We start from the raw sequence: 27,531 nt of genomic DNA on the forward strand, positions 1-27,531 counted from the left end.
GACTCAATGCCACACACGTGGATACTGGAATGTCTGGAACTGTATAAGATCAACAGGACACTAAGAGCCTTCATCAAGAACTCAATGGGGAAGTGGAAGACAACCCTGGAGACTAGCTCCAAGCCAATTGCCCAAGTTAACATCAAGTGCAGCATTTACCAAGGGGATGCACTATCACCACTGCTGTTCTGCATAGGCCTGAACCCCCTCAGTCACATCATCACAAAGAGTGGCTATGGATACCGATTCCGAAGTGGGACAACAATCAGCCATCTCTCCTCTACATGGATGACATCAAGCTGTATGTCAGGAATGAGCGAGACATTGACTCACTGATCCACACCATCAGGATCTGCAGCGATGACATAGGGATGTCATTCGGATTAGACAAATGTGGCCGGATGGTATCAAGAAGAGGCAAGATGATCAGAACTGAAGGGGTCAACCTACCAGGGGGCAGGATAGAAGACATCAAGGACAGCTACAAATACCTTGGAATCCCACAGGCTAATGGCAACCATCAGGAGGCTGCAAGGAAGTCATCCACAGCCAAATACCTCCAGAGAGTAAGGCAAGTCCTGAGAAGTCAGCTGAATGGTAAGAACAAGGTCCGAGCCATCAGCATGTATGCACTGCCAGTCATCAGATACCCCGCTGGGATCATAAGCTGACCAAAGGAGGAGATAGAAGCCACAGACATCAAGACGAGAAAGCTCCTCACCATGCATGGAGGGTTTCACCCCAAGTCCAGCATCCTGAGGCTGTACACTAAGCGGAAAGAGGGAGGCCGAGGACTAGTGAGCATCAGGGCCACTGTCCAGGATGAGACATCAAAAATCCAAGAGTACATCAGGAAGATGCCCCCAACAGATGAACTGCTCAGTGAATGCCTTAGACAGCAGAAACCTGAACAGGAAGAGGAGGAGGAGGAGACAACATGGAGGGACAAGCCCCTACACAGCATGTACCACCGTCAGATAGAGGAAGTGGCTGATATCAAGAAGACCTACCAATGGCTGAATAAAGCTGGACTGACAGACAGCACAGAGGCACTAATCATGGCAGCACAAGAACAGGCCCTAAGTACAAGGGCAATAGAGGCCAATATCTACCACAGTAGATCCGACCCAAGGTGCAGGTTATGTAAAGAAGCCCCAGAGTCAGTGTATGTGTGTTCAGGCACAAGCCCTGAACACACACACACACACACACACACACACACACACACACACACACACACACACACACACACACACACACACACACACACACACACACACACACATGGGGCCTGTATGCATGCAGAGGGAGGTAGAGTAGCGGGCAGCTCCTTCGTGGTGCGCCCAAATGAGCAACTTGTAAGGGGGGTGGCGCCTTGCTCAAGGCCACCGCCACCCACTTACAAAAACGTTTTGAAAAAAGTTAATGTCCTAACTTGTGTTAGATGTGATTTTTCTATATTGACTTGGACAATTTGATCCTTGATTGATGGAGTTATGTCTGTTTTATAACCTGACAAATTAAAAGAATTTTAATTTTAATATAACAGAGCAAACAGCAAACACATTTTGTCCGTGCAACTGTAATGTGTGCTACTTGAATAAGTAATAAAGTCAGCGTTACTTAACGTTAAGGAGTAGTTACATTTATTTTACATTACATTTAGTTACATTTATTAGTTACATCTGGCCGTCTGATGTATCTCATACATTATACTGATGTGGCCCTTGGTGCAAATGAGTTTGACACCCCTGCTTTCATCTATAAATTTACTGTATGGATTGATTAATTATCTTGCAGGCATCTACTCTGCTTACAGTTGTAGAATGTTACCTTGACATGAATAATCCATTATGCACCATTTTTCAACTCTGCTTTTTAAAGAATTTTAATTTTTTCATTAATAATATTAGTTTGTCAGAAAATTAACAGATCGATTATTTTTTACATTGCAAGTTTTTAGGTGCATGTGTCTTTTGGATGTTTTCAGTATTTTAATGTGCAATGATCTAATGCATGCAGCTTCAGCTGTACCAGTCAAAAAGACTTCTTATACCACTGACAGGGAAGAGTAAAGCATAACTGAAACAAAAAGCCAAAGTGTTTAACATGACAGATGGCCTTCAGCCAGCAAACTTAAAGATTGTAAGCTGATGATTACCATACTCTAGAGTCAGTAAATTAATCAGACACATCCTGCAATGCAAATACATGAGTCACATCTTCTTTTCTTCAGGAGGCATCCAACAGACCACATCAACCAGAGATGAATTTTCCAGAGTGGCTCCTCTGATTACCTGAGTTGTGAGCTGGCTGGGTGTGAAGGGGGCATCCTGAGCGATGAGCACTACACTGGGAAGCTGCAGCCTCAGCAGAGCCCGGCGACAGAGAGTATCCATCATCCAGGGTAGTGCTGGAACAGTGGCACCACTGAGCTACATATGCAAAAGAATACAGTACAGCATCCACACAACTGCAACAGGCACACCCAGCATGCAAGGTGGTTTATTAGGAAACCCCCAAACCAAGGTTGCAGTAATCAATAGTGCTGTGTGGGAGCAGACGGGTCTAAATTAATGCAACAAGGCGTGCTGCTCTACATCCCACCATCTGTTCTGAGCTGTCCAACTGCTGCCAATGAGGATGAACAGCCGCCAGAGTGTGATCACACCCTCGCATCAGTACCGTGCACCCACAGACATTTCACATGCATTGCAAACGAACCACATGTCCTAAATGAAGCATAGACGCTCCACAGAGACCCAGTACCAGCATCTGACAGATTTTTTTGCTCTCTAAAGAACTCAATGAGGTTAAACGCTATAACAGGGAGATGGAAAATCAGATATTTAATTAAGATGGTGACATCTGACGGAGGGGAACTGGACAGAAATTAGGGAGGTAAAATGCTGCAATTGATGTGGAGAGAAAAATCTCACATAAACCTATTTTAAAACAAATCACAGGTAAATGGTCGATAAACTCAGTATTAACACCCAATAAATCTGCAGAAGAATAATTAGCGATGATGTCCAACTATTTGTCCTTGCTATGAATCTGAAGGACTCAAAATGTAGTAGCAGTAATTCGGCTGAGGTGTGTGTGCAGAGGTGACCTCTATCCTCACCAGCTGAGTGCAGCTCTGACATATCAGAGATCACGAGTGAGATTTGGTTAAATGGTTAGCCATATGGCTCTGCTGTGCAGGGAAACAACACACTGAACATGTAACCATGGCCTCTAATGGTCCAGAACTCTGAAGGTCAGAGGGTATGACAAATGGATGCTGTGAGATGACTGTTTAATGAAATGCAGTGTTAGCTTCAAGAAAAAAAGATGAACCAAAGGTGAAGATAAATCTAACTCTAACCCAACTTTTAAACTAATGTGATCTGGGTAAGATAATCTTTGTGCTCCTGTGAACCCCTCAGACCTGAAACACACCCTGATTTAAACTCCACTCAAAGCAAATCCGTGATCTGGCCAATCCCAGTTTCTGATTGTGTGAAAAACACAAGTCATCTTTATTTTTCATAATAAATATAGACATTCTTACAAGTTTGACAACTGCATTGGAAAATGATCACACAAAAAAGAGGATCTAGGACACTGATTGGCTGTAACACCACAATCCACTGAGATGGCAATGATTCAGACAGGAGAGGGAACACGTGGTACTTCATGTAGGCAGACACGTTTGAGACTGTTGTTGAGAATCAACTTAATGTTGTGGGGCTCAGTTACTAACCAAATATTCATATTTTCTCTGATTTGTGATTAAAGAGCTGACCCCTGAAGGAAATGACTTAACATATCCCTTAAACGCTCTTGGCTTCATTTGATCAGAGCTGTTGGTGATTTACTGCCCCCTAGTGGCAGTCAGAGGAAAAAAACAGACATAAATGTAAGGCTTTCAAAGAAAACCATGGATTGCAGCAACATAAAACAAAACAAATGCATGATTTTTTTTTTTTTTTACACGAAGCACCAAGCGTTTGGAAACACTAGTCTAATCCACAGTGTCTCTCTGCTGAAGTGAACCTGCTGTCCAGTGGGCTGTTCTCTCATCTCGACGTGTCTTGCTCTTCCCTCTCTCTTCCCAGTGAGGTCCGGGCGTGTTCAGGCACAGGATGTTCTGTCCAAGACAGTGAATAGTCTGAACGTACAAAAGAGTCTTACAGGATCTGTTCAGTGCTCGAGGCAGAGATGTCGAGTAGTCTCCAGGCAGCATACGGGTTGAGCTCCTCCTGGTCTCGACACAGAGCCCACACATACATCATCCTGAGTACTTTTTCCTGGTGAGGACAGAAACAGACGGGAACATACGGTCTTAGCTGTTTGATTAGTCTTAAGAGTTTTAGGACTGTGAGACAGACAGGCCCTTTAAATTTTAGTGAGCACTTTACTCACTGGCTGCCAATGACATCTATAACGTTTATCAACAGGCAGGGCTGGGGGACAGTGTGGGGGACCTTGTCATTAAAAAATCAGGCTTCTCACAATGGAATTTAACGTCATGACGACTGATCCAGTTACAGAACATAAAATAGCAAATCAGAGGAAGATGGAAAAGTTGCGTCAGCTAGCGATGCAACAAAGTTTGCTTATGTCAGCACGCAGCCGCGATCGGATACGGTGTTCGTCTAAACAAAGGATTTGATCAATTTATACAAAACCAATGAGTTAAAGTGTATATCTGTCTATTTGTCCATATGAGACCAGAACGAGGAATCCAATGTCACAACTAACAACATTTTCCTAATTTAAATGTAGCCCAGGCAATATAGCAGTCAAAGTGCAGGGGAACATGTCTAAATAACAAATGCATTAAATACGAAAAACTAATAATGAAAATTCATTAGGAATCCAGACAGTTAGATGCATCTGATAAAATACAACACCCCCATCAAATCAACTGTTTTCTTAGTGGTTCTGTTTGCGGGGGTGTAACTGACCGGGTCTCCCTCCACCACCTCTCCTTTGGTGTTTCGGATCACCATGACTAACTGGGCCTGGAAGGTGATGATCAGCACTGGACCCTGGTCCATCATCTTCCCAATGGCAAGCTGGAGAAGAAAAAGCATTCACTGTTTACTTCAACTGAAAAGACAAACAGGATTTTTAGGCAGTATTTAACAGAGTATTGTCACAGCTAAAGAGATCATTACAAACACATAGGTTGGGCTGTTGAGATTGAAACAACAGATTTCCAGTTAAACGTAAAATAAATCTAAGGAGGTTTTACAATAAACAAAAATGAGACACCTGCCCTGACTCTTTTGAGAAGTTTGTCTGACTTCACTGCAAAACTTAATACGGCATATTTGTCTTACAATTTTTGAAGGTCACCGCAAACAATGAGACGGGGAAAAAAAACAAACAGCTGTCAGCATTGTTGGTTTTCTCATGCAGGAAAAAAGAAGCCGCAAAATCGGCAAAAGCAGGATAGATGGTAAAATCTATTAATCCGTAGGTTTTGGTCCAATTAAAATCGTAACATGAACATCCCCACCTGTTTTGTTGGAAAGAAGTTGCTTTATAAAAATATTTCAACCACGTATGATTGTTTTGCTGACTCACTATTGTGACCCTGAACATTGACTTAAGGGGTTTTTAATGGCCAGCAACAATTATACCCACTACACATAGTGACTTACTAGGGTTCAGCCAAACCTTAGAGTTGTGAAATGCCGATAGTTAAGGCCTCTTTATTTACTCATGCAGTGCACTTACATCAATATTGTCGATGTCCAGGACCTTTGAGTGGAACTGAAGTCCCATGGCCTTAGCTTGTTGAATTGGATGTGCCAACTGGCTGTATGTCTAAAGAAAAACAAGATATTATTTGTATGGTGCGTCTGAGCACCTGTAGTGTACTTAGTCAGCCAGTCTACCAAAAGTCATACCGCTTCATAACACCAGTCTTTCAAAATTTCCAGCTCCCCTCTGACCATCGCCTGCAGGGAGCAGAAACAAAACACCAACATAAGAAAAGTGGATCGAGACTTAAACTCACTGATCAAACTATGTTAAATATTTATACAAAAATTGCAGACGTTTCTTTTAACCTTTACAATAAAGTCTTGATTCTAATCTGTGTGCATCTATTGGAAATCAATGCCGTCGGGACGAAACACACGCTACTGTTTGCCCTCTCATACCTCAAGTACATTGGGGATGATGTCTCGTTCACACAGCTTAAGGAAAGAATCTTTGTCAAACGATGGGTCCGCCTTCAGAATCTCCGTGAGCACCTCAGACATCTCCGTCTTAGAAAACAGCCCACCTAAGCACACACAATGCATACGGATGAAGAACGATATGCAACATTGGCAAGTTTCTGAGCGTTACCATAATGCATTACATCTACTACCAACAGCCACTCCCTGAAGCAGCAGCGTTTGCTTATGTGTTGAGTTATCCTGAAGTAAATATGCTGAAACTGCAAAATCTGCACCGTTGACTCTACTGTGCCTTTCGTGTCTAACTTGATTTAATATCAGAAAATAAATCTACTCTGTTAAAACATATGGTCTCATTTAACAATACTGTTCTGGATTGAAAATGCCTTTACGAAATAAATTACCAACCCAAAGATACTTACAAGTGCTAGAACAAACTGCACATAAACACCTACAGATACCCTGAGTGGGCTGAACCTTTATATCTGTTAAAGGCGGATGAAGATCACCATGCGTGATCCAACCCTCACCTATGAGGTCAGTCATCTTGTCCGTGACGGCACGAGATGCTCTGATAATGGCGTTGTCGCTCTCATCGTATTTCATTTTCATCTCGAAAAATCCTGCAATACACACAAAGACACACACACACATACACAAAAAAATATCTCTCTGATCAAAATGTCTAGTATAGAATATTTATGGAATTCAAAGGCTGAAGCTGTTCTATGTTTACAGCTGGAAACTAACCAGTGCATTAACTACAAACAGATAAAGACAACATTCACCATGTGATGCCACAAAAAAACTGGAAAAATGTGTGTGAGCACAAATAATGGGCGTAGCTGGAGCTGTGTGACTTACATCAGCCAAAAAAGATCTTGCCTACAGCTGAACAGTGGTGCGCTGGTTCATTGCCCAACCCTAATATTTAGGGTGGAGTAAAAAGTGCTGATGCAGCATAATGCCTATGGAAATCAACAGCAGCAAATCGGCTGACTTTGTCCCAAGTCTGAACCGTGACTCACATCATTTGTTTCACCTGTCTGGAACATTGTTGGTCATCATCGTAGCTTCTATTACTAATGCACATACATCAACACACTGTTGTTAATTTATAAACCACCTTTTTTCCCCCCGCTCGCCTCCTAAAGCCACGGCAGCATGTTTTATTAACTGGACACTTCCAGCAAATCCTTATTTGGGGGATCTAATAAGCGTGAAGGTTAGAGGTACTTTAGAGGAGATCCAGGGACAAATATATCTTACATCTGCAGTCGGATGACTTTGCCGCACATTAATTTATCTCACAAGAGCTCAGTATCAACACAACATGCAGGACAAATATAATGATGTGGATTAACACAAATTCATGGGAACTATCCAGCCAAATGTTCTTTAACCTGATCATTACTCAGCAATTGATGAGGGTTAAAAGTGATCATATAAACATAAAACACGAGTTAACAACCTAGAATACACAAGTAGAGTTAGGGTAGTCTTTACTGTTGAAGACGGCGTTCTTGTCCTTGAAGTCCTTCCACTGCTGGTACCACTTTGAGTCTTTGTGGAGCACCACGCCCATGGCCTCCCTGACGAACACAAAGCAAATGTTCAAACAGCTGATCCAGATAAACTGGCGTCCACCGCTCCTCTGTTAGAGTTTAACGTCCCACAGAGGTTTACAAAAGGGAGTGGGTTTGACTTAGAGACACCGTATATGTACATCAAAATACTACACACTATTACAATACAACAGTTGCTCCCACTGCAAAAACAAACAAACAATGGACATCATTTTGTCTTTGGAATCAGCAGTTCAGATAACTTGAGTAAATCCTTGTTATTGGCGCAGGTATTAAGGTCAGACCGATGATTAGACTGTCTGTACGATTGGAACAAGCTGTCTCTACCCCTGAGCGTGGTTCTCCTCTCAGAATGGCAGAGCACAGGACACACTCACGTACTCGTTGGCTTCGAACACCTTGCCGTCGTCTCCTTTTCCCTTCGAGGAGAAGTCGCTCCTCTTCCTGAGCTTGTCAGGGGGCCGATAAGGGCCCGTGTAACCCAGGTCACCAATCTCTTTCTTCACGCTCTCCACGCCCTGAAAAACACAAATTGGCGAGTCATTATCTTCCTTTACCCTCGACCGGTTTAACCATTCCATTCGATATGAATGGAATGACTAAAAGTTTCTCAAACAACAGACTGAGCGCTGGACAGTATCTGCAATTAAGTGAAATCATGTTTTGTGTACTTTCCTGTCATGAAAGGGATAAAAAGCTAACATCTCTTATTTTCAGTTAACCATTGTAAAACTACTTCAATACCAAATTTAAGATCAAGCTCAAATCTTACAATGAGAGCATTTCAAATGTTAACATTTTCACTAAATACGAGCAAAAACAGAACGTTTGAGCACACTGACCTGTGATATTGCTCTGAATGCGCTGGTCTTCCCCAGAATCTCCCCGCTCTTTGAGACGCTCTCTGCCGAGGTCTTAGCCGTTTTGGCTGCTTCCTCCATTCCCTCTTTGATTTTCTTCCCAATTTCTGTACGACTGACCTCCTCTATGCCCTGTGCACAGACACACGCACAGACACACACACACGTAACCTCTGTCATTCAATCCATGACACCACGATGATCCAACACAAGCATGACACACGATGATAAAGATCATATTTACCTCTTTAACCGTTTCAGAGATGTTTTCCAGCTTCTTCTTAAGAACCTCCGAGGTCTTTACAGTTTCAGACTCTATAGTTTTCTGGGAAATAGTCGGAGGTGTGACTTAGGATTATAAAACTTTGTTTATATTATCAGATAGAGAACTGTTGTGTGTGTAATCAATACTTACATATTTCCGTCTAGCTTGCTTCAATGCATCCGATTCCTCCAATTTTTTGGCTTCGTCCCGGAACTTCTTTATGTTTTCTTTCATTTCTTTGTTCTTGTTTAGCTCCTGTTTTAAGTTATCCAGAAACTCCCCCAGGAACCCTTTTCTGCCACCACCTCTCTCCCCTGACAAATACCGTGCCTGTAGTAAAGGTGACCGGGGTATTTTGATGGAAAGAATGAGATAAACATAAGATTAATTGACTCATAATTTGTAGCAGTTTATAAACTTTATGTTAATGCATTTAATAACTCATTCAGCAGGACAAGACATCACCTAATGTTTTATGAAGGACAGTAAAGCAGGAGCACTAATACCAATGCAATCTAATGGATTATAAAGATGTCATACTCAAGCGTTCCTGCATATCAACAATATGTCATCATTTAGTAACCTCAAGTTTATTCATGACTTTAAATCTTGTTAGATGTCTGTAAACCCGAAAGAGATCGTGTTCAGTGGAGTAAATCAAATGAATTTGATTCAGATATGTGTATCCATTTATGTTAAAGTGTATATAATAATCTAATGTATTACTGCATGTACTATAACATTAGATACTGTTTCTAGGCTGCATGGGGTACCTGTAGAGCCCCCCCACGTGTCCTGAAGACATCCGGTCTGTTCTGCAGGAAGCAGGAAGTAGGGAATCCCACCAGGCCTCTTCTTCTCAGACAAACCTGCTGCCGGACAGTTCAAGTCACCCCACGTTAGACACAACTCTCCACACACTTCACTGCTCTACGTCAGCGCTGAATCACTTCACGACATTAAAATCCCGTCGTATGTAACTGAATTGTCCAGAGTAATAACTGGGATTACTATTTCAGTTTTGGGAAACAAACACGGTTGAAATTGTTCACTACCATGTAGTTAAATCTGACTAGCAACCAGTTCACTAATCCGACGTTTGACTACGATCATGTCGTAACGTGCGTGAGTTCAAACACCTGCTGGACACCTTCACATCACCGCTAGCTTAGCATGCTAGCGCTAGAGAGAGTGGAGTAGGACTTTATTGATCTCTTAAGGAGGTCCCGTCAGGGTAATTAACTACCGCTACGTTAGCAGCCGTGCTAAGGAAGTAACTCCCCGTAATGCTGGCGGCCACTGGACGCTGACCAATCAAAATATTTAACGGTCAGTGTTTCGGTTAGTTTCCGAACTGATTTCTAACGGGTCTTGTGCTCACCTGGTAACACCGACACAAGGGGGCCGCCATCTTGAATGTGTTATTCATGACCTTCTTCCGGTGGTGACTTTCCACGTCCACGAGGGCGGTGTCACGTGACCTCGGGATTCCAAAAATGGAGCCCGCGCGCGCTTTCCTTCAATATGGCCGTGAAAGCAGATGATAAAAACATGTATAAAGAGGACGCTCCAAACCTCTGACGTGTAGGAGAATGTCAGGAACACGTGAATAATCTGGTAACTTCGAGCTAAAGAAATACAGTAATCTACACAAAGCATTTCAAATAGAAGTTTATTTATCAAAACATCTTAGAGAAAGGCAATGCCAGGTGATCCATGACAAAAATTAAAACTTGGGTCTCATAAAAAGAAACAAACAGAAAAAGAATTTCTTCAGAATAAGACAATGAAAACACTTTCACCACTGCAAGTTACTAACTAAAATAACATTCCCACAATTACAAATATCTAACAACTCAAATGAAATGAATATATATGACTATGCTTTAAGACAATTCAGATAATAGGCTGTTTGGACATCAGAGACTAATCCAACTACCAAATGTCAAGCAGAAGGGGAAAAAAAAACAATTTATGCATTCCTATCAATCCTGACATCAATTTCTCTTCCATTCAGCCGGTAGCCATTCATGGTCCGACAAACGCGCTCGGCAGTTTCGGGATTGTCAAAGCGAACCACACCACAACCCTTGGACTTGCCGTTCTCCATCTTAATGTCAGCATACTGAACCACGCCTAGAGAGGGAAGAAAACCAGATTAAGATATTTAAATGCAACAGCAAAAATATTGTTTCATGTGTAAAAAATAAAACCAAGACTACTCTTACCACATGCATTGAAGGTATCCTTCAGCATCTTCCAGGTAAAGTCAAATGGCAGCTAAAAAACAAAAAAATCATCCATTAGAAACATATGAGAACATATTAGTTAACTTAGGCTCACTGTGTTCATGATAAACTTACATTTCTCACAAAGATCTGGCATCCCTTCCTGATATTGCTTCCCCCAGTTCCAGGACCACCCCCTCCTCCAAAGGAATTGCCACCAAATCCACGATCCAAGTCAGAGGAGCGATCGAACTGACCACCAACACCTCCAGACCCCATCCGATCCATGCCAGAGCTCAGGCGATCGAGGCCACCGGAGGAGAAGCGGTCGAGTCCTCCACCAGAACCAATGCGGTCAAAGCTGTTGGGCATGCGGTCGAGGCTGGTGTTCCCCATGCGCTCCATGCCCATGGGGGAGCTGTAATCAAGGCCAGAGCCCATGCGATCCATGCCAGATGGGCCTAAGCGGTCAAACCCAGCGGGGCCGAGGCGGTCCATGCTGGTGTTCATCCGGTCCAGGTTAGGTCCCAGTCTATCCATACTGGAACCCAGCCGGTCCATCCCTGAATTCATCCGGTCAAACCCAGGACCCATCCTGTCCATGTCAGACACGCGGTCCATCCTGTCCATGCCCATTCGGTCCATCCCAGTCATGCGATCCATGTTGCCTCCCAGGCGGTCCATTCCAGAGTTCATGCGGTCCATACCCAATGAGTTTCCTATAAAAACAGGGAACAATAACACAAAAAAATTGGTTTAGTTGAACTGGTTTCAGTTCAGGTGAACATGACAGAGGAGATTCGTCTCGGTAGTTAACAAAGACATTTTCCAACAAAAGCCTGGAAATACTAACCCATTCCTCTTTCAAAGGTGTCTCCAAAATTATTGCGAGACATTCCCATTTCATTCCGCCCAAACTCCCTTTCAAAAGCACCACCAATCCCACGGTCCATCTCTGACAATGCAAGAGATGAAACCATTAGAAACATCCAGCAGACTGGGAAGGTATTCCACACTTTGGAGTGTTTGAGTCACAAACACATCCTTACCATTCATTCTACCCATCCCAGAAGAACCGAAACGATCCATGTTCATTCCTCCAAAGTTGTCCATTCCTACAACAGAACAGATTAACTCCAGTGGGCACAAACATTAAATAGTATGTCATGATTGTGTGCTATCGCAGTACGTGCCAACGTTGTTATAAATACAGGATGGCTGTCACGTGAAAATCTTGAGTACATACCACCTCCTCCTGCTCCGCCCCCTCCTCCCATGCGACCTCCCATGTTGCCAAAGCCCATTCCATCCATTCCTACAATTAAAATCAGTGGATATGAGCCATTTATTTCATTACCACCTTTAATTCATGTGTTTAATGAAAATACTTGAGTCTACCTCCAGGGCCCATGTTGCCCATTCCTCCACCACCTCTGTTGAGTTGGTTAGCATCGATTGGCTGGCCACCAGGTCCTAACCCTAAACCGACACCGCTCAAACCACCTGGGAAGACACATCCAGATGTTATTCAGGGGACTATTTCAAAAAAGCATTCCTACCTGTAGAAATAAACATGATAATCTCTAAACAACTACTATTGGTAATATGAGAATAACAGAAGAACCACTCAAACCACAGGGTGGACATCTATTAACTGTTTGTGCAATGCTTACGGGGAAGAGAAGGTGCTCTCTCAGGAGGTCCAAAATCTTTGGGCATGGACTTCTCATCCTGCAAAAAAACCCAACACGGAATCATTCAAACAAAGCTCTGCATTTAGAAATTCATTTTTTGCATAAACAGTAAAACATACCAGTTTAACATGCATGACCCTGTTGAATAACAGCTGTCCGTTGAACATAGCTGTGAAATCATTAAGGAAAGCATACCCAATATGTTCACACTAACTCCACAAACACCATTCATACAGTTATGACGGATTTTGAATAAGCCGACTTTTTAAAAACAAAGGATACAGACAGCTTGGACCGCTTCGATGGGTATATCGAATGTTACTGTGCCCATTCCTCGACTTTTCCCATCTTTGTCCACCAGAATGTCGGATCTCACCACCGCACCGGCCATGCAGAATACCTCCTTCAGTTTCTTCCAGCCCACTTTGTAGTCAAGCTGTGAGCACAAACAATGAGAAATGTATAAATTTAATATATGTGAGAAAAATATCAATATTGTATAATTGCAATAACAGCTGTCACATCTAATGGGGGTTTTTTTATTTTCAAAATTTCACAAATACATTAGGCTTTACCAAATCATACATCTAGGTTTGTTTAGGAGTATAACAAAAGTCAAATGAGACAACATTTCAGATCTGAACAGCTATGTTTGAGTCACTGGTGATGGACCAGGGCCTCTTAATTTGACCAATGAAATTTGTCCCCATTCAAGTACATCTTGTGAAGTCAGAAACCAACTCGAAAATGTACTTTTAGGGATCCTTAAGAGGATGTATGAAAATGTAACTGAATTTTGTCAAGTAGTATGTCCATAAACTATTTGCTTTCATGGATGACAAAAGAAAACTCTGGAAGCCTCACATTAGCCACAAAGACTGTGTTGCCAATCTTTCCAGCCTGGAGACCATGGATGATTTCATTGGGAATGTTGGGGTTGTTCATCAGGCTAGGAGGAATGTTGACCATGGGGCCATTGGGTCCAGGGCCCATTCGATCCATTCCACCCATACCACCATGGCCTCCTTGAGGGCCTCCGACTTGAGACTTGTTGATTTCTCTCTGAGCAATTATACCATCAGGGTCCTGACAAGACACAGAAAAAAATGTTTGAAAAAGTCCAAAACCATTTCAAACCCTTGTGCTGATTGTGTTTCTTGCTGTGGCCTACCTCCTTCACTTTTAAGGGCCGTCCATTGAAGCTGTGCTTGTTGACATTCTCCACTGCTTTCTTCATCAGCTCTTCAGTCCTAAATTCAACAACACTGACAGAAACAAAGTAGACCTTGTGAAAGCAATCAAAAGGTAGTCATTCAGAAATATATCAAGTAACTCAATTTGAATTAACTTTTAAATACAGTTTATTAAAACTACTTACGCACAGCCCTGTTGATTGAAGACATCAGAGGAGGCCATTACCATGAGGAGTAAAGAACAACTCAAATTAGAACAGGCAATGGTTTGCAATGGCTGTTTAACTGACAAATTTTAAGCAGAAGTGGAATTCATGCACAGTAACAGTCTATCATAAGCTTACAGCATTTGCCACAACCTTTTTCCAATTGACAATATAAGCATGATTTCACATTGTCCCCATTCACTAACACAAAGCAGGCAAGTCTAGTGAATACTAAAGAGGAATTTTTCCAACATCCAAAGGGCAGAAAATCCACAGTGAGGTCAGATTCTCCACTACTGAAGTATTGGAAGTAACTTTTCCAGTAAGACAGTTCTATAGAATGAGTTACTGTTAACAACCATCTACCAGCATTGTAACAACCTCTAGCAGACTAGTCTCTTTGGTTCTTCAGAAACAAATCCAGCAACCAAAGGGACATTGTTAGCGACTGCACTCACACATGATTGACTACAAAGGAAAGCTAAAGCCCTGTTTTAAGAACATCAACCCTCGGGATGACCTCAAGTGCCACAGACGACACCAAATAAAGCACGCCTCTGGCGTGTCACCATCTCACAAACTCCACCAGGCTCTTGAGTCTGAACAATTCCCCAACAATGAGAAAATAAAGAAACCAAAGCTGACAAACACAGGTTTGTCTAGGATTATTCAAATTTTTTTATTTGTATATATTTGCACTTACCCTCGATTTGCCTTCTGCGTCCATTAAGTGTTCCACGTACGTTACCTCACCCACTACAAATCAGATTCCAGAGATGACACACACCAAGGGGAGAGAAGCCGAGAGAACAATTGGGGTTTAGAGTAGAAACACAAGTGGGGGGCCGGTGACAGTGACCACAGACTGCCAGTCCTGAGCCTTTCCCCAGCACCTCATCAGCAACTCAATATGGTACAGGTCTACAAAAAACAAGCGTAAGTTGTTAAAAACAAAAGACTTCTTAGCTTGCCCTTACTCAATTTCTCCCGAAACACCAAAAGCTGTAGCGTGAGGACAAAGGGTCAAAATGGCCACCAGTTTTCGTATTTGTATATAATGCCATGGACACCACCTACTTCCATGAAATAATTAAGCAAATATTTTCAAGAAAGCAAAACCCGTTCACTATCGGAATCCAGTTCATTGTCAAACCTGACATTCTTTGTCCAATGTTGCCATTTTAAACCTCAAAGACATTTCTCCATCAGTGGAACCTAAGAAAACTAAGCATAATCTGAATGTGGGCACGCCATTAAGGTAAAGAGACTTCTCTACCAGCGAGTACGTTCTTAAAATGGACCCGTTTTTGAAACGCACAATATCAATATTTTGATTCAAACCCATCCATCCATTCTTTTTCTGTAACCACATATCCATTGTGTGGGGGCTGGAACCTATCCCAGCTGACATTGAGCAAGAGGTGGGGGGAAAACCTTGGACAAATCGCCAGTTTGTGTCAAACACAGCCCCGTCCTCATTCCTGTTCAATAACCAAACCTCTACAGGACACTGCATAAGAAGTTGCTTCATTTTGTAGACCTGTACCCCAAGAAAATCCAACACATAGCTGTGTTTGGCACTACATGGAGATCAGCTGAGAAACACATCTGCTTGTCAAGGTCACACCTAAAAAAGAAAATGCAATTTAACTCCACAGTCAGTTGTCACAAAACGAATACCAGACACTCCTTCTGGAAGAGGGTTGCACCTTAAACACATGCTTTCACTTCAAATAAATGCCATGTCAGGGCATAACTTATGATACATCTATCACTTTCCAATAACCCAATGAGTTTGAACACGTTCAGTAAGTATCAACACATATCAACTTCCCAAAGTGTTTCTCTGGACATATTTTAACATGACAGATGTATTTACAAAAATGGACTTTAAAATTACACATTACAACTTGGTCTTCATTTCGAGGCAACAAAGCTGCCCTTCCCCCCAAGCCTTTTTTAAAGAAAAGCATCACATTAAGTAATTTGTGAACTCACTCCATTGTATTTTCACATTAGTGAGACATTTTTTCCAGAGTTCCCAGTTTAAAAAAATCCACAAAAGGTTTGATTATGATCAATGAAGAATGATCAACCTGGTGCCCAGGTTCACAGCACGTGTGCAATCATGAAGCAATTCCTTGATTACCAGACAAATTAAAAAAAGGGATCTCATCCAAAATCTTTGTTCCAAATAACTCGGACATCCCAAGCAGCTCTGTACAACTTCAGCCCCTGCAGGAATTCTCACAACCCTTTAAAAGCTGCACTGGTGAATCAAATAGATTCTGGATGCTGCCAACAATTTCTCCAGAGGAAATTCAGTCAACCACTCACTCACAGAAGAAAATGTACCTTTTTCTTTCATCAGGTCTTTCAGGGCTTGCCATTTCACATCATATGGGATGTTGCTGACAAAAACTCGGTATCTTTTGTTCACGTTTCCATAGGGTTCGTAACGGGCACCTCCACCTCTCTTCTGCGGCCTCTCCTTCCTGTTGGGATTAATGTCATGCTTGGCTTTTCCGTTCACTTCTCTGTGTAAAAACAAAAATCAGTGTAGGGAGCAACAGTGAGTTCAGTGTGGAATACTGCAAAGCTACCAGAGAGTTTGAACGATTCTGCAACCGATTTTAAATCCGTAAGCACGAGAAACAAATTAAAACATTATGTAGACACATTATAGAATGAGTTGTATGTCACAACAAAACTCGAATTTTTTTTTTTTTAAAAAGTGGCCTTTTTTGATATCTTGGATCCTCCGCCATCATCTGGGAGTAAATTCGGGTCTATGATATAACGAAATCCCGAAATATTTACGAACTCGGATAAAGGCCAGACACCGCCATGTTTCCCGTTTGAACTTATACCTCATGGCAAGGCCGCAGTGTAAGCACAGCGGGCCTGTGCATACCTAAAAATAAAAATCTTTATGACTAAGGTGTATCTACAATTATATTGCGATTCGATTGAAATAACAGAATAACATTTTACATTTCAAGCGGGGTTATGAAACGCTAGCATCAAGTTACTATCGGTTACGGAAAGTTTTTCAGGACGTTAGCTAGCTAGTTAGCGGTTCTCATAGATGCGCTAATCGAGAGCGGCTAAAACATAAATAACACAAGCCAGACGTGTTCGGTCGCCTAGTCAGCATTCAAATAAAAAAGGAATTTCGTGAAATCTAGTGAAAAATAATCTTCCAGTGGAACAGAATGGTGATATTACTTTGATCAACAGCTAAAGGTAGCTGAGCACCCAACAAAGAAACCCATTCTAGACACTCACCCTTGCTGGAGCTGCTGCGGCGGCGGCTGCTGCTGTGGCGGCGGCTGCAGAACCTGGCCTACTTTTTCGACAGCATTTTCTGCTTGCTCAACGGACATCTTCGTGCGTAATTATGAACGCTTTTAGAATTAATTATTATATTCGTTGAAAATGACGACTTACAGTCTTCAAAAGTAATTCTTATCGAGCTCTTTCCTAGCTCTGTATGTTCGAAGTACTTCTGCGACACCAACCTAACAAAATGGCGGCACGAAATCTGTGGCCGCTGGCCAAGAACAACTGAGGCTGGAAATTACAAAGTACTACGAGAACGGTCTATATCCGGTATGTTCTTTCAAAGTAAAAGTCATCACAACACAGGGGTTGGTTTTTTTCTCTCTCAAAATAATACAAAAAACATAAAGCAGTCAAACATGCAAAATATTTCTATTTTATGCCAAATTAAACCTATTATTGTAAGTGTCAGTATTTTTAAATGTCCAGATGTAGCCAATGATTCACTGGTTATTCCCTTTTCTTTATCCTGTACAAACCGTTTTAAATAACACGTTTTGAATAACTGGAAATACAATTCTAATAGTTTAAACATATAACTTTATAATCATATAATGAGTTTGGTTAAATAATCTATCAGGAGTATATAAAATATGTGTTATTGGTAAGATTGGACACAAAAGCACATTACAGTTCTTGAGCTGTAGACTGTATAAGGGTATATTCCAAGAAATTAAAAATACAACGCCATTTATATTCTAAAGCACATCTTTTTCTTGCCATGCACTCAAATTAAACCATAGTTTTATTATAAATGTGTTCTCTCATCACACTTCTTGTATTCAGCCTGTTTCAGATGCTCAGGATGTTCTGAAAAAACAATAACAACAATCTAAACAACAACAAGGCAGTCAGAGACTGCAACATCCCGCGACTTACCCTGACCTATATTCAGGGTAGGTCAGGGTACCCTGAAAGTAGCACCTGACTAGTGCATAGACTAGTGCTTATGGAGAAGGCCATTGCCGCAAGAGGACAATGTAACCGCAAGAGGACAAATGTAGCAGCAAGAGGACACAAGCCAGTGTCTTATTGTGCCTGTCCCAAGCCCGGATAAATACAGAGGGTTGTGTCAGGAAGGGCATCCAACGTAAAACTTTTGCTAAATCAAACATGCGAATCAAACCTACGACTTCCATACAAGATCGGTCGAGGCCCGGGTTAACAACGACCGTCATCAGTGCTGTTCACCTACAGGGTGCCAATGAAAATTGGACTACTGTTGGCTGAAGAAGGAGAGGAGGACAGTGTGCCCTTAGGAAGAGAGAGAAGATGAAAGCCAAGAGTATATGACTGAGAGTAGGGACGTTCAATGTTGGGACTATGACAGGAAAGGTAGAGAGTTTGTTGACATGATGCAGAGGAGGAAGATAGACATACTGTGTGTCCAGGAGACCAGGTGGAAAGGTAGCAAGGCTAGAAGTTTAGGAACAGGGTTCAAGTTGTTCTATCATGGTATAGATGGGAAGAGAAATGGAGGTGGAGTTATCTTGAAGAAGGAGTTTGTTAGGAATGTCCTGGAGGTAAAAAGAGTGTCTGATAGAGTGATGAGTCTGAAGCTAGAAATAGAAGGTGTGATGTTCAATGTTGTTAGTGGGTATGCTCCACAGGTAGGATGTGAGCTGGAAGAGAAGGAGAAATTCTGGTTGGACTTTGACGAAGTGATGCGGAGCATACCTAGAAGTGAGAGAGTTGTCATTGGTGCAGACTTCAATGGACATGTTGGTGCAGGAAACAAGTGATGAGGAGGTGATGGGCAGGTTTGGTATCCAGGAGAGGAATGTAGAAGGACAGATGTTGGTTTATTTTGCAAAAAGCATGGAAATGGCTATAGTGAATACTTTCTTCCAGAAGAGGCAGGAACATAGGGTGACCTATAAGAGTGGAGAGGAGCACACATGTAGACTACATCTTGTGTAGACGGTGTAACCTGAAGGAGATCAGTGACTGTAAAGTACTGGTAGGCGAGAGTGTAGCCAAACAGCATAGGATGGTGGTGTGTAGGATGACTCTGGTGGTGAGGAAGATGAAGAGGACAAAGAGCAGAGGATGAAATGGTGGAATTTCAAAAAGGAAGAGTGTTGCATGACTTTTAGGAAGGAGTTAAGACAGGCTCTGGGTGGTCAGGAGGTGCTTCCAGATGACTGGAAAACTACATCTAATGTGATCAGGGAGACAGGTAGGAGAGTACTTGGTGTGTCATCTGGAAGGAAAGTAGATAATGAGACTTGTTGATGGAATGAGGAGGTACAGGAGTGTATACAGAGAAAGAGGTTAGTTAAGAAGAAGTAGTACACTGAGAGGACTGAGGAGAGTAGACAGGAGTACAGGGAGATGCAGCGTAAGTTGAAGGTAGAGGTAGCAAAGGCCAAACAAGGGGCTTATGATGGACAAACGAACAGACGAACACACAAACATTGACAATTACAATACATTACTCCTTTGAAGCGAGATTTAATAATGGCACATACATATAATCCGTACCTATATATTTGAGTAAATTCACTTGAAAACACTCTCATGCTTCCCGGAAGTTCAGGCCGCTAGCCGAGTTAGCTCCGGTATTCACATTTGTCCATGTCTCTCACTTTACGGAGCCGTTTTGGCTTCGTCAAACATAGCGGTTTATATTCTTTGATTGCGACGGACCTCACGTTGCTGTATGGGGAATCCCGATGCTTTATTCACCAGAACAGAATTCACGAAGCCGGCGTCTACCCGAATGGCCGGACCGTAATGCTTGAAGCGGCCTTTGTCATCGCGTTCGTCCGTCATACACACATGGAGCCGTTAGACACATTAATGAAGCTGGCAGTTGCTGCTTTTACAAGACCCATCAGTTGTACGAGTGATTCCATGTTTCATTGTGTTATCAACACTTTATTACACTATATTATATCATCAACCGATAATATAATATGGATCCTGTCCATAATTCATCCACATACAGCTCTTAAACTCATCAGTTAACGTAGGCTGTTACTTCTTTGTTCAACCGTAAAGCTGCATGTAGGCTGATTGTTTCCCTATTGTCTCATTTCCAGGCTTCAACTGTGAGAAACAAGTTCATAGCTGTAAAACTATTTCCCTTACACTTCTTTCTGCACTAAACTATTATCCCCACCTTTATATTTGAAGAAGCTCCCTTGAAAAGTCTCACGCTGTCACCACCTCCACCCACTACCGGTCAATCAAGCGCCCAACCAATCACGGAGCCCAACCAACGACAGCGCATCTGCCAGAAGGAATCAAGTGAACAATATGGCGTAAGGCATCTGCTATGTTAGAAGAAGAAATAACTATCCATGGACGTCCCAGTTCACATAATTTTAGAGTCATAGCTATACAAGAATTTTCATGTTTTTGAGCAGAGACAAACAGCAGGAACGACACAGAAAACTGCAACGATTTCTGAGTGAAACCAGCTGGCTAGCACCAACAGTCTGTCCAGCTGTGGTTTCTGTGTGGAATGGGACAATCAGTGTAGTATCCAAAATGCTTCTACATCTGACAAAAACGCTCATTAAGTAACTACATACAGTTCTGTTCATGTAGTTAGCTAACAGAATTATCCCTTCTTTAAAATTTCTTTTCCACTTGCTCTTTGACAGGTGCCTTTTCCTTTAACGTTAGCTCCTTTCCCAATCTCACGATTAGTTTTCTTTCTTTCTCCAGTTAGTCTTTTAACATTCATCTACGGCTTCACAATGCCCGCCCAGCGCAATCCATGATTTGCCAACACAAAGTCGATACGTCACATTGATTTTTGACTATATTTGGTGCGCTTGGTTTATAATACCAATGCATTTGTTTTCATATGTTTGGTATAAAGTCCGATATTATTGTTTTATCGTGGAATTTACACGGTTTTCCGCCAGTTCATATACTGTACTGTACAACCCAACTTTGGGACAATTTAGGCTGCAATTCATCGCCAGGCCCAAAGAGGGCGACAGTCAAGTGTGATCAGTAGAGTCTTGACGTCATCAGCGGGGACGGAAGCGCTGTCTGTATGTTCTCACGTAGCCCTAACAATAGCTTCTGAAATCGCTTAATTTATAACTGTCTCTGTAGTTTCAGCCATAGTACAAAAATTTACGGTAGTATTACGAAAACTAGTTTTTTAAAAGTCGTGTCATGTTTTTTTGCGGCTGTATATGACAACAAATAGAAATAGAATTTATAATTGGCAATCGCCTTTAGCTGAGAGCTAATCGAATGGTTTACCCGATGACCGAAGCCGCGGATGCAAGAGCGATATTTTTTATTTCACTGTTCCTAACAAGACTTCATTCTAAAAATAAATAAATAAAAAAAGAAAAAGAAAAAATCATGGGTACTGGTGCTGATGTTAGGGATATTTTGGAGTTGACTGGAGGAGAAAATGACGGCCCCATTAGCAAGAAGGATTTCATCAATTCGGACAAGGTGAGAAGTGATCTCCCATGATGTGGTAACACACAGCACAATAAACTAAAATGCCCCAAAACACAATGTCCACACTTGATATATCGTTTTCTGCTTGACAGTATAATCAAAAGGCACCAGCAAGATAAATAACAAAATCATTTCTCCATTACCTGCCTCAGAAAAAATCCAAGAAGACAGCAGAAACACTGACCTTCAAGAGACCGGAAGGGATGCACCGAGAGGTCTACGCTCTCCTGTATTCCGATAAAAAGTATGTAACTGTTTCAAGTTATTGTATGTAATTGACATCTCTTTTAAGATTTTGATTCAGTGTTTAACTGCTTCAGAAGATGTTTATATTTTTTGAAATACTGTATTGAGCCCCAAAGGGAAATTAGCTAGTTGCACACTCTAGGTCATGCTGTAAGTTTGTAGTCAAGCATATTTAGTGTGTACAGGCTCTATCTCACACACTTCTGGGGCCTGTAGGCACGCTATGGGGTAAGTAGGGTGGCGGGCAGCTCCGGCGTGGTGCACCCTAAACAGCAACTCGTAATGGGGACGGCGACTTGCTCAAGGGCGCCTCGGCAGTGCTCAGGAGGTGAGCTGACATCTCCCACTGTCAGCTCACACTCCAAGGTGGCTGGGCGTTAGCGGGAATCGAACTGCCAATCTTGGGAACATAATCAAAATTCTGTGGATGTATTTCAGTTATGTGTCACCAATGTGCAAGTCTCAGTTATTATTTTCAGCAGCAGTAACTGTGCAAAATGTGCACCGATAGCACAACAGTGAATGACTTCGCTTGTCTTCGCCTTCAGACCCACTGAGTTGAGGTTCATCCAGTCATGCATTGCAAGGTTCTGTGTGAACGCCCAGTTGAGAGGGAGCACTGGTCACTTTACGAAATAGAGTAAACTGATTGTACCTGATTGTATGTTTCCTGTTAAAACACAGAGATGCCCCGCCGCTGTTGCCTAGTGATACCACTCAGGGCTACAGGACAGTCAAAGCCAAACTGGGCTGTAAAAAGGTGCGACCCTGGAAATGGATGCCCTTCACCAATCCAGCTCGCAGAGATGGGGCAATATTTCACCACTGGAGGCGTGTGGCGGAAGAGGGAAAGGACTATCCTTTTGCTCGTTTCAACAAAGTACGGATGGTTCCAGTCTCATTTGTCTCAAAAAACAAACACAACGGATGGATGTTTATAGTCATCTCTGCTAATTTTTTGTTTCTTTAACCTTATTCACTGTATATTTTCTGTTCTTTTTGCATTTATAGACTGTGCAGGTACCAGTGTATTCAGAGCAGGAGTATCAAGTGCATCTCCATGATGATGGCTGGACTAAAGCAGAGACGGATCACCTGTTTGACTTGTGTAAACGCTTTGACCTGCGCTTTGTAGTTGTTCATGATCGTTACGACCACCAGCAATACAGGGTAATCACTCAATCATTCACCTACATTACTGTACGTTTCACAGAGTCTATATGCAGTAAATCTAATAATACTGTCAGTTCAACCTCATGTTTACTATGACATCCTAATATTTATGCTTTTCAGAAACGATCTGTTGAGGACTTGAAAGAACGATATTATAGTATTTGTGGTAAATTGACGAAGGTGCGTGCGGCTTCAGGGACAGACCCCAAGATATACATTTTTGATGCCGGTCATGAAAGACGTCGTAAAGAGCAACTGGAGAAACTCTTTAATCGTACACCTGAACAAGTTAGTAACATATTAAATTATATTATTATTTACCTGTTTTTCGCCTGTAACCATGAAACATAACAGGGGTTATTAATAGAGTAAGGATTTTTCTGAGGAAAATAACCTACTTCCAAAATTTCTGTTCAATATCTAAGACTGCACCTCTCTTGTTTTTCCTGCAGGTGGCAGAAGAGGAATATCTTATTCAGGAACTAAGGAAGATCGAGACAAGAAAGAAGGAGAGAGAGAAGAAAGCCCAGGACCTGCAGAAACTCATTAAAGCTGCTGACACAACCACAGAATTAAGGCGAGCTGAAAAGAGAGTTTCCAAGAAGAAGCTCCCACAAAAAAGAGAAACGGAAAAACCGGTATGATAACACTCAAAAGTTTAAAAGCATAAAGTAGTGAAGAAGTAAAATATAAATCTCCACTGTAATTAAAAAGCAATGACTATCAATGAAATCATTAGGGGGAAAAACTTGAAATTATATTTATTTTTGAAATTCCTTATCTGTCAACTGTGTGTTGGTGCAAAATCATTGTACTAAAATCATTTCAGCCCATTAATTTGTTGTTAATCATTTTTGTTGTTTTGGTGAAGCAGCTGTGTCAGAGGAAGTGAGGAGGCTTTTGTGTCTCAGTTTGTGAAGCCCCGTCATAACAATTCAAACATGTCAAGTTGTTGTTACTAACTTCTCAGTGGTTTAATGTCTGGCCTCTTCTTGGTGATTTTGTCTTTAGGCTGTTCCAGAGACGGCAGGTATCAAGTTTCCTGACTTCAAATCAGCTGGAGTCACACTACGCAGTCAGAGGGTGAGTTAAACTACAAACTACTGAGTTATGAAAACTACAGAAACAGAAATGTGACATACATCTCCAACAGCAAAGAACATAATTAAAACTACCAAAGGTTGTGACTGATATATTTGAGCAATCAACATGTTTGACTTGAGCTCAGCTATGGCTTTAGTTTAGCTACACAGTATGTCATTAGCAGTGAGATGATTAATTCTGTTAGCGACTCGCTAATATTATTTTAAGACCTAGCAAGAAGACTTTTATTCATCTTCAAGACTGATGAGGAGCTGCTGCTCTTTATGGAAAATACATTAGCATGGCTAAAGGAGCTGAGTGTCCCTCTAGCTAATCAGTCAGACAGAGTTCAGTGGATAAAGACATTTTGATCTGGCCCGCTGAAGTGTATTTCAAACGAATTAAAAGCCCCGGGGTGGAGCTGTTTATCCCAGTATCTCCAGTACCTTAAATCACACCCTTGTGTGTGTTGACATGTGTCTCTCTGTGTGTTTGTGTGTTACTCAGATGAAACTCCCAAGCTCGGTAGGCCAGAAGAAGATCAAGGCCATTGAGCAGATCCTGATGGATCATGGTGTGGGTATGTGTGAATAAACCAAAGCAACTCGACAATATTTCAAACTTTTACATTTTTAACGTTTCGCTACAGAAGACAACCGATATAGGAATATACAAATCCTTAACCAGTCATTTAGTGATCCCAGTTTGGACGTTTTAACTACACTAGTAGATCTTTTTAATTATTCTGAATCACACACACTATAAACAATAGTGTTTTACATGTTACGTGCAGTTTTAAAGTGTGTACAAACAGAAGCAGGAAATGGTGGTTTTCTACCTTACAGTAGGTGTTCCTTCACACATGGGTGATAGTGGCTTTGTTTTGAGGACAGGTGCATGTGTATGGATTTGGTTTAACTTCCACTAGTTTTGTGGTATTTTAGTCAAAACGCTTCTGACTCCTTGTGCTTCATCTTTAATTCTGTGTTCCTGCATGGATCCAGATCTTAACCCCATGCCCACAGAGGAGATTGTTCAGATGTTCAACGAGCTGCGCAGTGACCTGGTGCTGCTATATGAGCTGAAACAAGCCCACAGCAACTGTGAGTACGAGCAACAGATGTTGCGTCACCGCTATGAGGCCCTGCTGAAGGCTGGCAGCGGTGGTGGATCTGGTGGAATGACGGCGACTGGACTGGCCATCACGACGCAGAGTGGGGATCATAATGCCAGCAACAACACCACCATGTCCACTCCAGGGAGTGAAGTCCAGTCCTGGCCCAGTGCTGATGACATCAAGGTGGAAGCCAAGGAGCAGATCATCGATGTTGTAGGAGCACCGCTTACCCCCAACTCGGTAAGGCTGTGCTGCTCAGGTCTCAACCCACTTAGTCACTGGAATATTGTGTGAAATGTCTTTAATAATTATTTGTATTTATTCTTTTGCTCAAAGTCATGTTTCAGATCTTTGAGATGTGAGCTGCAATGTTTTTCTGTTGTCATTGTTTAGTGTGAATATTATAAAGATACTTTTATGTAGTAACAGGAAAAATGGGAACCCAGGAAATGTCCAGTTCGAGTCGCTGACAACTTGTGGCTGTTTTGTGTTCCTGTGGAGAAGAATAAAGGGTCTGAGTGGATGATGTGAACGTCTGCTCAGAGAAGTCCTGAATTCAAGAGATTTCTTTGAGAGAAAGGCAGAGACTTCCTGTGTTTCAAAAAAATAAAATGATTTATTTCTGACCAGCAAACTTGAGATTTGAGATAGCAGATAATTGTTTACTTCAGAAGTTTGGTAGGGCATAGAGTGACCCCATACATACTGTGTTCGCATCCTGCAGACTGACATGGAAATCATTGATATGAAGCACAGAAGTGTGAATTGTGTGAGACTAATGATCTCAGATTAGCAGAAGAAGAGGGGGAAGTAAACAGTGCCTGCCCTCATTCCTGCTATTTTAAACGTTGATCCTGTCATTCATTTAAAAAAAAAATTGTTTAAGAGCAGCTGTCCTGGCCTGCAGCAAACACTTTTGAGAACTGTCCATTGGCTGTAGACAGAAGGACATCCCTGCCTGACCCCAATGTGATTGTTTTGTTCCATGTGTCACATTTGCAGCGCAAACGGAGGGAGTCTGCCTCCAGCTCGTCTTCAGTGAAAAAGGTGAAGAAGCCTTGATGAGGAAGACAGCACCAGGAGGTGGAGGACGAGGTGTATGTTAGCCTCCCCACGGACAGAAGAGGTGCAGGAGAGCAGAACACATTTGCTATCCATTGTAGACGCACGTCTGAACACACACACACATACAAACATAACTTTTACAACCATTGAGGACACCTCTCCAACCCCTCCCGTTCTCCTCGTGGCATCTTTGTGACAAAAGCACCAACTGAGTGACATTTCATTCCATTACTGCTCCACTCCCTGCCTCCTCTATTGCTGAGCTGTAGATGAGGCCAGATCAACTGTAAATTGCCAAGCTGAGCTAATCGGGACATTGGGAAGAAAGCGGGAATGACTGGGTAATTGAAATGAAGTAGATTGAAAGAAGATCCCTGGAGTGGAAGAACTGCAATCTGCGAAGCTCATTTGAACCATGTGAGGTTTTTGTATCCTAATCATACCATAGTGTTTACTGGAAATGTGTTTCTGTGTTGGCCTTTAGTACCGACACTCTCAACCGCTTCCAAATTGAACCAGTCTTGCTCTCTCACAGTTCTGTTGTTGTCCATGATTTATGTTGGGACTACTGGGGCTGATTTATATTGTTTGTCCTCAACTGACCTTGAAGATGCTTGAGTCGATGATTCAATAAACCTCATTGTTTTTGTTTTTTTTGTTGCTCAGTGTTTTTACTGTGGCGTTCTGCAACATTTCATCCAGTCTAGTTCGGCTTTTCTCAGATCAGATCTTAACTCGGAGTTAATCAGTGTTGAATACATATTTGCTGGGGAAATTGTAGGATCATGATATTGTTACCTCACCTGTCACTGAAGTTAAGTGAAACCTAATGACTTCATTAATATGATAATCAA

General features: G+C 42.0%; 3 protein-coding genes across 6 annotated transcripts; 1 reads left to right on the top strand and 2 right to left on the bottom strand.

The window, feature by feature from the left end:
* Positions 1–2,877: 2,877 nt before the first annotated feature.
* Positions 2,878–10,305, bottom strand: timm44 (translocase of inner mitochondrial membrane 44 homolog (yeast)). 2 transcript variants are annotated; one of them, XM_068319355.1, is made up of 13 exons: positions 10,275–10,305; positions 9,667–9,762; positions 9,044–9,223; positions 8,873–8,953; positions 8,611–8,760; positions 8,150–8,286; positions 7,689–7,774; positions 6,713–6,805; positions 6,162–6,286; positions 5,907–5,957; positions 5,734–5,823; positions 4,956–5,066; positions 2,878–4,295 (listed from the first exon to the last, which is right to left on the bottom strand). In XM_068319355.1, exons 1-13 carry the CDS (start codon positions 10,302–10,304, stop codon positions 4,176–4,178), a joined length of 1,350 nt encoding a protein of 449 aa, XP_068175456.1. In that variant the 5' UTR covers position 10,305; the 3' UTR covers positions 2,878–4,175. The 2 variants fall into 2 exon arrangements, with proteins under 2 accessions (XP_068175456.1, XP_068175455.1); XM_068319354.1 differs by having other exon boundaries at positions 9,667–9,765.
* Positions 10,306–10,548: 243 nt separating this feature from the next.
* On the bottom strand, positions 10,549–17,759 carry hnrnpm (heterogeneous nuclear ribonucleoprotein M). Of its 2 annotated transcripts, XM_068318989.1 has the most exons (16): positions 17,503–17,759; positions 16,570–16,751; positions 14,918–14,970; positions 14,194–14,201; positions 13,987–14,080; positions 13,680–13,901; positions 13,098–13,251; positions 12,935–12,984; positions 12,795–12,852; positions 12,520–12,624; positions 12,368–12,436; positions 12,171–12,236; positions 11,975–12,076; positions 11,257–11,840; positions 11,122–11,173; positions 10,549–11,029 (listed from the first exon to the last, which is right to left on the bottom strand). In XM_068318989.1, exons 1-16 carry the CDS (start codon positions 17,598–17,600, stop codon positions 10,866–10,868), a joined length of 2,061 nt encoding a protein of 686 aa, XP_068175090.1. In that variant the 5' UTR covers positions 17,601–17,759; the 3' UTR covers positions 10,549–10,865. The 2 variants fall into 2 exon arrangements, with proteins under 2 accessions (XP_068175090.1, XP_068175089.1); XM_068318988.1 differs by lacking the exon at positions 17,503–17,759 and having other exon boundaries at positions 14,194–15,841; positions 16,570–16,706.
* Positions 17,760–20,442: 2,683 nt separating this feature from the next.
* Positions 20,443–27,330, top strand: dmap1 (DNA methyltransferase 1 associated protein 1). Of its 2 annotated transcripts, XM_068318991.1 has the most exons (11): positions 20,443–20,822; positions 21,912–21,984; positions 22,146–22,237; positions 22,924–23,119; positions 23,251–23,409; positions 23,533–23,700; positions 23,865–24,050; positions 24,424–24,495; positions 25,003–25,075; positions 25,500–25,852; positions 26,615–27,330. In XM_068318991.1, exons 1-11 carry the CDS (start codon positions 20,818–20,820, stop codon positions 26,672–26,674), a joined length of 1,437 nt encoding a protein of 478 aa, XP_068175092.1. In that variant the 5' UTR covers positions 20,443–20,817; the 3' UTR covers positions 26,675–27,330. The 2 variants fall into 2 exon arrangements, with proteins under 2 accessions (XP_068175092.1, XP_068175091.1); XM_068318990.1 differs by lacking the exon at positions 20,443–20,822 and having other exon boundaries at positions 21,553–21,984.
* The last annotated feature ends 201 nt before the right edge of the window (positions 27,331–27,531 follow it).

Source organism: Antennarius striatus, chromosome 7 (genome assembly GCF_040054535.1).
Source record: "Antennarius striatus isolate MH-2024 chromosome 7, ASM4005453v1, whole genome shotgun sequence".
NCBI lineage: Eukaryota > Metazoa > Chordata > Actinopteri > Lophiiformes > Antennariidae > Antennarius > Antennarius striatus.

Bases quoted from the DNA above. Each gene is read 5' to 3' on its own strand.
- timm44 (XM_068319354.1), bottom strand. From the start codon at position 10,304: ATGGCGGCCCCCTTGTGTCGGTGTTACCAG. The intron at 9,766-10,274 runs GTGAGCACAAGA...ACTGTCCGGCAG, and splicing joins CCTTGTGTCGGTGTTACCAG to CAGGTTTGTCTGAGAAGAAG. The intron at 4,296-4,955 runs GTCAGTTACACC...TGTCCTCACCAG, and splicing joins AGGTGGTGGAGGGAGACCCG to GAAAAAGTACTCAGGATGAT.
- hnrnpm (XM_068318989.1), bottom strand. From the start codon at position 17,600: ATGTCCGTTGAGCAAGCAGAAAATGCTGTCGAAAAAGTAGGCCAGGTT. The intron at 13,252-13,679 runs GTGAGGCTTCCA...TTGTGCTCACAG, and splicing joins ACACAGTCTTTGTGGCTAAT to CTTGACTACAAAGTGGGCTG. The intron at 12,853-12,934 runs GTATGTTTTACT...GTTTTTTTGCAG, and splicing joins GGGTCATGCATGTTAAACTG to GATGAGAAGTCCATGCCCAA.
- dmap1 (XM_068318990.1), top strand. From the start codon at position 21,889: ATGGGTACTGGTGCTGATGTTAGGGATATTTTGGAGTTGACTGGAGGA. The intron at 23,410-23,532 runs GTAATCACTCAA...TATGCTTTTCAG, and splicing joins ACGACCACCAGCAATACAGG to AAACGATCTGTTGAGGACTT. The intron at 25,076-25,499 runs GTATGTGTGAAT...GCATGGATCCAG, and splicing joins CCTGATGGATCATGGTGTGG to ATCTTAACCCCATGCCCACA.